Source organism: Sinocyclocheilus rhinocerous, unplaced genomic scaffold (genome assembly GCF_001515625.1).
Source record: "Sinocyclocheilus rhinocerous isolate Xijiao unplaced genomic scaffold, SAMN03320098_v1.1 scaffold578, whole genome shotgun sequence".
Taxonomy (NCBI): Eukaryota; Metazoa; Chordata; class Actinopteri; order Cypriniformes; family Cyprinidae; genus Sinocyclocheilus; species Sinocyclocheilus rhinocerous.
This window is the reverse complement of record NW_015664024.1, coordinates 575293-585923: the sequence shown is the minus strand read 5'-3', so window position 1 is coordinate 585923 and position 10631 is coordinate 575293. Positions and strand designations below refer to the sequence as shown.

Sequence of the window (10631 nt, the reverse complement as noted above, 5' to 3'; positions counted from 1 at the left end):
CATTTAAACTACAATTACACCCCCTGCTTTCTCTCCTTCTTGCTTTTCATTTCATTTCCCTACAGCGTCTCCTCTGCAATTCAGTGCTGCATCTCCGGCATCTGTGTTCCCTGTGCACCTCTCTCTCTCTCTGTCGCTTGACTCGCTTTCCCTCTCTCTCTCTCTCTTTCATCAGACGGTGAAAGAAGTGAGATCGTCTCACAGCCTGAGAGGTGTTTGCTGGGCCAATTTATTACCAAGTGCAATTGCTCTCAGCGCACATTTCCTCCACCTCACAATGCACACATATGAAGAGGTTTAGTCAAACAGAAAATAAGTTTTTTTTAAAACTGTGATTTCTACACTTTTCTGTTTGTTAATGCTAAATTTGGTGATTCAGTATTTCATATTATTTATGTTTAATTTATTACAAAGTACTCTAGAATACTCACCGTCATCCGTGGTAGCATATCAGACTGTTTAAACCAGCACTATTTTCATGTCTCCACTCATCGGGCATTTGATTTCCGAACTGTCGCGATATATGCGTGAACCAGCATATTAAAATGTTGGCACAGTCACATTTATCTGTTACAGAGAAAACTGAACATGCATCTTAACACCACTCACCGGACATTTCACTTTGAAACTACTGCGAAACGTGCAAGAAGCAATGCAATGTAATATTATTTTTTGCAAAAATGCCACCAGAAGCCCTTATTTTAAATGAGCCTGTATTTTTTTATGACGGTGGTTTTCTCCAGTTCTGAACGTGGTGACTGGGGTACTGTATACACTGTAGTTTTCTTTGGAATGCGTAAATGCACATGTAAACAAAAACGTGAATTTGGATTGTGAAGTTTAGGGTTCATATAAACAGAACTTTCAGAATGTGAAATCAAATTGGATTTATCACTTTTGGTTTTATTAAAAATCTATAAAAAATAAATCATTTTTTCTATATAGTTTATTTGATGCATCCATAAATAATGGATGCAGGATTCTGTACATTCAGACATCATTATTGCAAAATAAACCTCTTCAAGGCGATTCAAGATTTCTGTGCTCCCCATCCCGGTCCTGATGACGTGATACCCTAACCCTAATAATGCCATAAATTGCTTTAAGATGCAATGCAAATCAAACAAAGCTAGATTTGTTGTTACTGGTGTTCTCTGTTCCTGACGGGTGTGAATGCATATCTTGAAAAATGTGACTGGCTAACAAAGCAAATGTCTTTACTGTCAAAAGCTGAAATGGAAATGCCATAAATGCCTGAAGCAATTCCAGATAAAAAGTACAGCAGCTTATCAAGTAGGATTGCTATATTGGACAGGAGAGACTTTCCTGAGGGAATACTACAAGGTAAAAAAAAAAAAAGTCATATAGTGTGATTGTCGCTTTCCACAGTCCTGGGCATATTCAGAATTTTGCAAGGAATACAGCTTTTCAAGTTTGACCTGTTCGCATTTTGAATCAGTATATCCACTTTTCTCTGATGTTAGTACAAAGTGTGAGGTCCCAAGGATATATGATGATATGGTGCGCTGATATCAGGAATTCCAGCACTATATAAAAGTAGCAGGCTATAGGAATGTAAACATAAGCAAAAAGATATTATACAGCCAAGGCAACAGAAAGCCTTTCATTTCAGTGCATTTTCATGGCCTGTTCTAGTTGTTATGGAGGAAAGGAACTGGGGGAAATCGATTGCCTAGACTGCAGTTATACCTTATTAGACCACCTTTTTGTGCAGTGTTAGACAGCGTCAAAATGGATCTCTAGTCTGTGCTAGACTGACATGTGCCAAAACATGTGCTTTTATCCTCTGGCTTGAGATAAGGGCACAGAGAGCCAAGAATCAGGAAGCAATGAGAACAGGAGTGTTGTAATGGATGCCTTAAACTGAATTAGTACATCTAATATATTCCAAGTCCATTGTTTTATATTATTATGTGAAACAAATATGAATAATGCGTATTATTTCTAATAAATTATTCATATTCCGGCTGCCTGTATTAATGTAGCAGGAACCACTATTGATTTTAGGAAATAAATTACCTTGAAAAATTGCAATGTGTGAGATACCATGCCTGTAAACTACAGAGATCTGTATAATTGAAGATGAACCTTGAAACAATCGTTTCCTTGAACTGATTGACAACAGCAGCTTATCTAGTGAGAGAGATTTAGGAAAAATAAAGTTGACAAGAAATGAAAATTCGCTCCCATCTATTTACTAAATGCATGTTATTGATCTTATTATGAATGATTCAGCGTGATCATCTTTTTTTTTTTTTTTTTTTAAGTATTTTCTGACCTTGTCATTTTTAATCAGAAGGTCGTAACTCTATCTTCCGGTAAAACAAGAGACTTTCTTACAATTGACTGCAAGCTCACATTCAGATCTGCCTCCATCCAATTAAACACAATGAACAGAACCAAGTCCCTGTCCTTCTTTTTTTTTTCTTTTTCGATAATCAGTTTCACTGGGATGTACAATATGGAAGAAAGGCTCTGTTGCTACTTCAGTTTCATCAAGACTTTAAGTTGTTTTACCAGGTCTGTGGGGTGTAGATTTTTGTGTGAATCTCACACAACCTGTACAACATTTCACTGCAAAATAAGAAAGATAAATATATATTTAGTTATTTATTATTATTATTTTGCTATGTCATATTATTGTAATAAAAAACATTAATAAATATTTAAAGTTTTTATACATTGTGATAAATTTCTTGTATTACAGTATTACAGTACTTTTATTATTCATTGATGATAAAAGGAATTATAAAAAATGTGAGAGTGTCTCTGGCATGACAGCTACAAAAATCAGTAACTGAAGAAAATATTACAGTTGATCTGGATGATACAGGCTGATCTGGAAAAAGGTTTCCCCAAAACCACCGATTACTCCAACACTTTGTTACTTTCAGGGAGCTTTCCCTGGCCACTGTGGCATTGTGTTTGCTCACAGGGGGTCTGGGCCTGAAATTATGTAAAGCTGCTTTACAACAATTACTATTGTTAAAAGTACTATACAAATAAATCCTAAGTGAACTGAAAAGAAAAGAAAGAGCGGGAGCTGGGTTGCCTCTGTTTATCAAGCTAGTTTTTACCATTAAGCTTTAAATTGTGGAAGCGGTAGCACAATGTCTACAGACTTTCAGCTGGAACAAAAGATAAACAGACAAGTTTGAAGAAAGATAAGATAAAATAAATTTGTCACTTCTTGTTATTCAGGGCTGTAACCACCATATACATGAGGGGCACATGTCCAAACCAGTATTCAGAAATCAGAATAATAATTTTCATTGAGCTATTCCTAAACGTATATATTTAGTACCTTTAATCTTAAATATTTAAGTTCAGGATATTATTAATTAACTGTATACTTATATACTGTATACCTCCTAAATGCTGTTTTATCTTCATATATATCAGTTATTCATATCACAAACTCACGCACAGACGTTCTTAATGGAATATAAACTGCCTTGATAATGCTTGAACTATTTTGCGAAAACAGACGGTCTCGAAAGGCTATTGGCTGTCACCTGCGTTCAGCGACGCTGATTGGCTGCTGCCTGTTTCCGGGGCTCCGTTCCATTAGTGACGTTTTCCCAGTCGCCGTGAGACAGATTGGGGAGAATGGCTGCCAGTGGAGGTTAGATCTTCTCTTCAAAATCCAAACTTATTTCCAAAAGTTTTTTTTTAAGCCTGTTTGTGCCTTATTCATCTGTGATAGTATTTTCTTTTGACGGAATGAGATAAAGTTAGACGGTTCGTTCAAATAAACGGCGAACTCCGGTGGTTGTTTGGATTTAGGCAGAAAAGTACGGAGAGGTAACGTTAGCGGCTAGCGAGACTAGCTCAGCGAGAGACTGTGTAAACACTCGCTTATTTACTCGCTGGGTTACGATACAATTCATTCAACTACGTTAACCCTCGTATAACTGTGTGCTTTCGTGATATTTAATGCGTTGTTACGGTTTATTTACTGCTATGAAAGGGCTCTAGTCTGGACTTGAATGGCTCGAGACCAGACTAGCCTGATGTTGTGCTAACCGGTAAAACAGCACTTGGATTAGCACAGCTAATAAGTTAAGCACCGAATCTCGCGTACTCGTAGTAACTAAACAAATTTCTTCAATCAGAATATCAGGAGAGTATTAGCTGTCTGAGGTTGTCAAAAGCAATACTAGTTCTTTAGACCATATTGTTTATTTTCCTGCTCTTAACTAGTTTTTTAGTAATGCCATGTGGGGGATGTGGTTGGTTAATGGACAAGAAGTTTTGTTTGTTTGTTTTGAACAGCTCTGAAAGAATTTTAATAAGTAAACTTGGATGTCACTGACTTTTTGCACATCTGTTGAATGAGCTTTAGTTTTGCATTAAAACTTAATGTTTTGGGCTCTAGTTCTAACAAAAATTAAGGGCTAATAAAGTGTAAAAATTCTCAGTTCCCATATTACATGTCAGTTTAAAAGCTAGAAACTAAAACTGACAGCAAAAGAGTCATACTTGTAAGTCATAATCTTTATTGTCGCTGTAAGACCTGGAATCATTTCAGCTGTCTAACACTTTTGTTTTGTAGACATAGGAAAGCTGTTACAAGTACAGAATGGGACTCCAGCAAGCACAAGCTACAATGGGGTAGATGCCCTACACGCCTGTAACATTCTCCAGCAGCTTAAAGCCTTGTACGACGAAGCTCAGCTGACTGACATTGTCGTGGAAGTGGATCATGGCAAGACATTCTCTTGTCACAGAAATGTCCTCGCTGCCATCAGCCCATACTTCAGGTAGCACCTGCACACATCACTGCTCTAAACCTTGAAGTATCAACAATTTTTGTAACATTTGTTGAGAAATTGCGAAATGATAGAAGCTAAAAGTGAAACACAGACCCTTCATTTATTGGAAATATGCTATATAAAAATGTAACTATTAAATTATTTATTATACACCGATATGAAAGCTTTAAACTGATTAGACATTTAGAGTTTTCAATACTTTTATCAGCATTAATGTATAAAAACTTTAAAGGAATGTTCCTGGTCCAATACAAGACAAGCTGTATTGGCATCATTTGTCCCTAAAAATGTTTACAGTAAGTATACAGGGCAGACAGTAAACATCAAAATATGTACTCTTTTAAAAATATAGCAGCTTGACAATGCGATTAAATGATCGTAGACATTTGTTTTTGTTAAGTTAATTACAGTCTTTCAACTTCCATGTCATGACCATGTAAACTAGTTAACTCTGGAATGATTCATTACATAATAATTGATTGATCATTTTTGGCTTTAAAACAACTTTGAGTGGAGTTGGTTTCTATTCTCTTTGGACAATATCCAAGAGCTTCCTTAAATAGAATTTAACTTGTACTGAACCAGGAACACTCATTTAAGAAACTACACATTAAATGTAAAATAATCTTTGGAGTAGTGCTGGGCGGTATACCGGTTCATACCGAATACCGGTGTTTATTTTTGTTATGATATGAATTTTTAAAATACCGCAATATATACCGTAATACCGTATGTCGCTTAAACAACGTTCGGAACACGACACTGTTTGAAAGGGAATTTGACAATATTCACTCATCATGACAGTAAAATAGGGCATTCTAAGTCAATATACTGCAGTATTTGCTCTCTCAATCAGTAGCAAATATAGTTAACACCAGGTCATGCATGAAAAAAAAATACCGTCATGTACCATGAAACCGGTATAATGTTGAAAAATACCGTGATATAAATTTTTGGTCATACCGCCCAGCACTACTTTGGAGTGCCACTTATTTAGACTTTAACATGCTTGAATCACACATTGGAATACCACAGTTAACTAAATGCTTATTGTCATAAAAATTATTGCTATAGCCTTCTTTTTTCCTCTGAAATGCAGTCGGTGACACTGTTTTGTTGTGTTCACGTGGTAATGGTGTTTGTTTATCTTTTGTCAGATCCATGTTCACAAGTGGCCTTACAGAGAGCAGTCAGCGGGAGGTGCGGATTGTTGGTGTTGAATCAGAGTCCATGCATTTGGTTCTGGACTATGCTTACACCTCACGTGTCACTCTTACAGAGTCTAACGTGCAGGCACTGTTCACCGCTGCCAGCATCTTCCAGATCCCAGCCCTCCAAGACCAATGTGCCCAGTTCATGATCAGCCGTTTGGACCCTCAGAACTGCATTGGGGTCTTCATGTTCGCGGATGCTTATGGCCACCAGGAGTTGTGGGAGCGCTCGCAGGATTACATCCGCAAGAAGTTCCTGTGCGTGATGGGAGAGCAGGAGTTCCTTCATCTGACCAAAGAACAGCTGGTCAGCATTCTCAACAGTGATGATTTGAACGTGGAAAAAGAGGAGCACGTGTATGAAAGCATCGTGCACTGGTTGGAGTATGACTGCTCACGTCGAGAGGCGGATTTACCTGAGGTTTTTGCCAAATGCATTCGCTTGCCCCTGCTGGACGAGGCCTTTCTGAGCCGTATACCCCCAGCCTTCACCCTGGCCTTGTCCAGGGATTCCTCGGATAAGGGTCGGCTCAACGGCACCAATGGCTGCCCACAGCGGCTGGGTATGACTGCATCAGAGATGGTCATCTGCTTCGACGCGGCTCACAAGCACTCAGGGAAGAAGCAGACCGTGCCTTGCCTGGACATTGCTGCCGGGAAGGTGTACAAGCTGTGCAAGCCTCCCAATGACCTCAGAGAGGTTGGCATTTTGGTCTCATCAGAGAATGACATCTTCATTGCCGGAGGCTATCGGCCGAGCAATAGTGAGGTGTGCATCGACCATCGTGCAGAGAGTGACTTCTGGCAGTATGAACATGCTGGCAACAGGTGGCTCCCGCGATCACCCATGTTGCGGGCGCGCATCGGCTGCAAGCTAGTACACTGCTACGGGAAACTCTACGCTTTGGGTGGTCGAGTGTATGAAGGGGATGGACGAAATGCTTTGAAATCTGTGGAGTGCTATGATGCCAGAGACAACTGCTGGACAGCGGTCAGTCCCATGCCAGTGGCCATGGAGTTCCACAGCACAGTAGAGTATAAGGACCGCATCTATGTGCTGCAAGGTGAGTGGGGTCATTGCAGAGTCACCTGAAATCAGGGTCATCACAGTGTGCAGACACATATATCCTTGTTATTCATTGGCCTGTCATGTCTTTTAGCTCTGCTTAGATGGTAAGGTCAGGTGGGTTAACCTCTCTCTGCAAAATCAGCAATAACTGTGAGCACAAAAGAGCTAGACTAGCACTCAATATTAGGGATTCACCGAAATTTCAGCCACTGAAAACTCAACAGAAAATGCCATAGAAATTTATTGGTCAAAAGAGAAAATACTTAACTTAAACGTAGAGTTGATGAGCTGATCAGTCGCAATCTAGTTTTGATATTGTAGAGCTAAGTAGGGCTGGACAATAATTCAATATCAATATGTATCACGATATAATTTTTTTCAATAACGGTGATATGATTTTTAAACACATTTCCGATATTTCGATATACATTACCAGTGTTTCCAATACATTGAATTATTTGTGACGTTTGACTTTGTGAATAAACATGAGCACTGCACGTTTCAAAATCAAAATGCGGCGGTGTTTTATATGAATGTATCTCTGAAGTGAACCGACTGTCTTCAGAAAATTTTCGATGGCATTTCTATTAGATCTGATAAAGTAGCGTTCTTGAGCGGAGCTGCTTTGATTACAGCCGTTACAGGGGAAACCACTGTTTCTGCCGCTCTCAAAGCGCCTCCTGCTGGCAGACAATCAGTTTGCATTTTCAATAATAAGCCGGTCTCCAGCAACATGTTTTTGTTGTTGCTCAATTTTTTTTTTTTCTGCAGCAACTAGGAGCACTTTTCATACACTTTATCCTGGCTGAAGCATTTTTTTTTTTTTTAAATCTATAAGAATGATCATCATTACTCCAGTCTTCAGTGTTACATGATCCTTCAGAAATCATTCAAATATACTCATTTGATATATATATATATATATACACATATATATTGGGGGGTGGCGGGGGTGGGAAGTTATTATAGAAATTAATACTTTTATTTAGCAAGGATGCTTTAAATTGATCAAAAGTGATGATAAAGACATTTATACTGTTACAAACAATTTCTATTTTAGATAAATGCTGTTCTTCTGAACTTTCTATTCACCAAAGAAACCTGAAAAAAATTATACACTGTTTCCAACATAATAATAAATGTTTTTTGAGCAACAAATCAGAATATTAGAATGATTTCTAAAGGATCATGTGACTGGAGTAATGATGCTAACAATTGAGCTTTGAAATCACAGGAATAAATAACATTTTAAAATATTTTCAAATAGAAAACAGTTAGGCCTATTTTAAAATGTAAAAATATTTCAAAATGTTCCTGTTTTTGCTGTATTCTGGATCAAATAAATGCAGGCTTGGTGAGCAGAAAATAATTCTTTAAAAAACATGAAAAAAAATCTTACTGTTCAAAAACTTTTGACTGGTAGTGTGCTAGCCTATAGTTTGAAGTTAAAGATATTAATATTAATAAGGTGAATATGAGAAGTTTATTTGACCGTGATTTCACATTTCTTGTTTGTATGAAGGCTAAATACAAATAAAAGGTGAACATTAATTTGTGCTGTTTTTTTTTCTAAAATATTATATAGTTTTATAGGAGGAGGTTTCATAGACTTGGCAAATTCTTTTTTCATAAGTTTGTTGGTACAGACATCTGTTGTGGGTGTTCTTGGCAGTTTTTATGAGGCTTTTTTAAATAGTGTTCATATCGATATCGGATTTATAAATTAAGTATATTGTGATATAAATTTGGGCCATATCGTCCAGCCCCAGAGCTAAGCAATTTATTGAATTGTGATGCATGTATCACAATGTACAGTTGAAATAAAGACTGTTTAAAGTCTGTATCTCAAACAGACATGCACACAAAAACAATGCTCTCTAGTTTTAAAGAATATTTAAAAAAAAATGTTGCCTATATGTGTGTGATATGACGATTTTTGATCGTGGACAATTAAAATGTCTCCATGATCTGCTTTTGAAGAAATCTCATAGTATCGCGCCACAGCGCACATTCTATCAGTAGCAGTTCTGGCGCCTCTGTCTCAATATACTGTACAACGCGACATACTTTCACATCAAATGTTTACTCAGTGATAGTTACACTCACAGGACACTGCACTTATTCGCAGTCACAAAAGTACATTATTTGCATGTGCTTTAAAGCACATGTACAGCTGAAAGAAAAATTTTCAGGTGTAAAACAACTTGAGAGTGAGTAAATGATGACAGAATTTTCATTTTTAGGTGAACTATCCCTTTAATGTTAATAAAACAACAAAACACAAAGAGAAAACTCACTCACTGCTCTTGACTGAAGAACTTTGATACAGTTGCTTTAATAAGAATCAATGTATAGTTGATGTATATAGTGTTTTATTTTTATATTTATATTTGTTAATTCCGTTTCTTGAATGCTACTGCTAAATACACCTACCTTACCTGAAAAATAAAGCACTGTTTGTTTTATTTGTATATTATGTGTATTTGTAATGTGTATCTTTGCTCTAATATTTTACCTTGTAAGGCTTTGTTTTTAAAATAGGGAAATTAGTTTGGCTGAGCAGCTCAGACAACTTGTAAAATAGTAAAATCACTAACTGGAAATAAAATAAAAACTAAAAGTGAAATAAAAAATAAACCTAAATAGTAATATTTTTAAAAACAAAAACGAATAAAAATGACAAACATAACAGATTGACTAAAAATTTAATTAAGTTTAAAATGAAAACTAAAATATAAAAATAAAGCTTCATTCAAAATATTAATAAAAACAAAGTTTTCCTTTCAGCCTTGTGAGTCCAGAATGTTTGGTTTTGGCCAAGTAATGTAATTTTGGTGCTACATAATATAAATTGTACTTGCAATATTAATTACATATTTAGTCATTTTGGCTATCAGTTTGGATATTGCTCATTCTTTTATTATGAATTTGTCCTAGGAGAATACTACTTCTGTTTTGACCCCCGCAAAGACTATTGGGGGCATTTACCGTCTATGAACGTTCCCCGCACTCAAGGCTTGGCGGCCCTGTACAAAAACTGCATCTACTACATAGCAGGCATCTGCAGGAACCACCAGCGCACGTTTACCGTCGAGGTGTACGACATCGAGCAGAACACCTGGTGCCGTAAAAGAGACCTCCCCTTCGACCAAGCGACCAGCCCCTACATCAAGGTGCTTCTGCTTCAGGGCAGATTGCATCTGTTTGTTCGAGCCACGCAAGTCATGGTAGAAGAACACGTGTTCCGTACCAGCCGCAAGAACTGCCTCTACCAGTATGACGATGAAGCCGACCAATGGACAAAGGTCTATGAGACGCCGGACCGCCTCTGGGACCTCGGCCGCCATTTTGAGTGCGTGGTGGCCAAACTATACCCTCAGTGTCTTCAGAAAGTGCTGTGAGTTCGAGGAGGGGTTAAGATCATAATGCAATGTGCTGTTTGAGACAGCTGATTAATGTTTTTGGAGAAGGGGATGGTGGTACTGCTCAATACATGGTGCTGTTTGTGTCCCCAACACCAGAACTGCAGGGGAAGTCTTAAAGCGTTAAAGGTTT

General features: G+C 37.5%; 1 protein-coding gene across 1 annotated transcript; it reads left to right on the top strand.

Annotated features, from left to right (window-relative positions):
• The first annotated feature begins 3595 nt into the window (after positions 1–3595).
• Positions 3596–10625, top strand: LOC107729395 (kelch repeat and BTB domain-containing protein 8). Its single transcript, XM_016539878.1, has 4 exons — positions 3596–3646; positions 4577–4784; positions 5954–7071; positions 10014–10625. The coding sequence occupies exons 1-4, from the start codon at positions 3631–3633 to the stop codon at positions 10475–10477; spliced, it is 1806 nt and encodes a 601-aa protein (XP_016395364.1). The 5' UTR covers positions 3596–3630; the 3' UTR covers positions 10478–10625.
• The last annotated feature ends 6 nt before the right edge of the window (positions 10626–10631 follow it).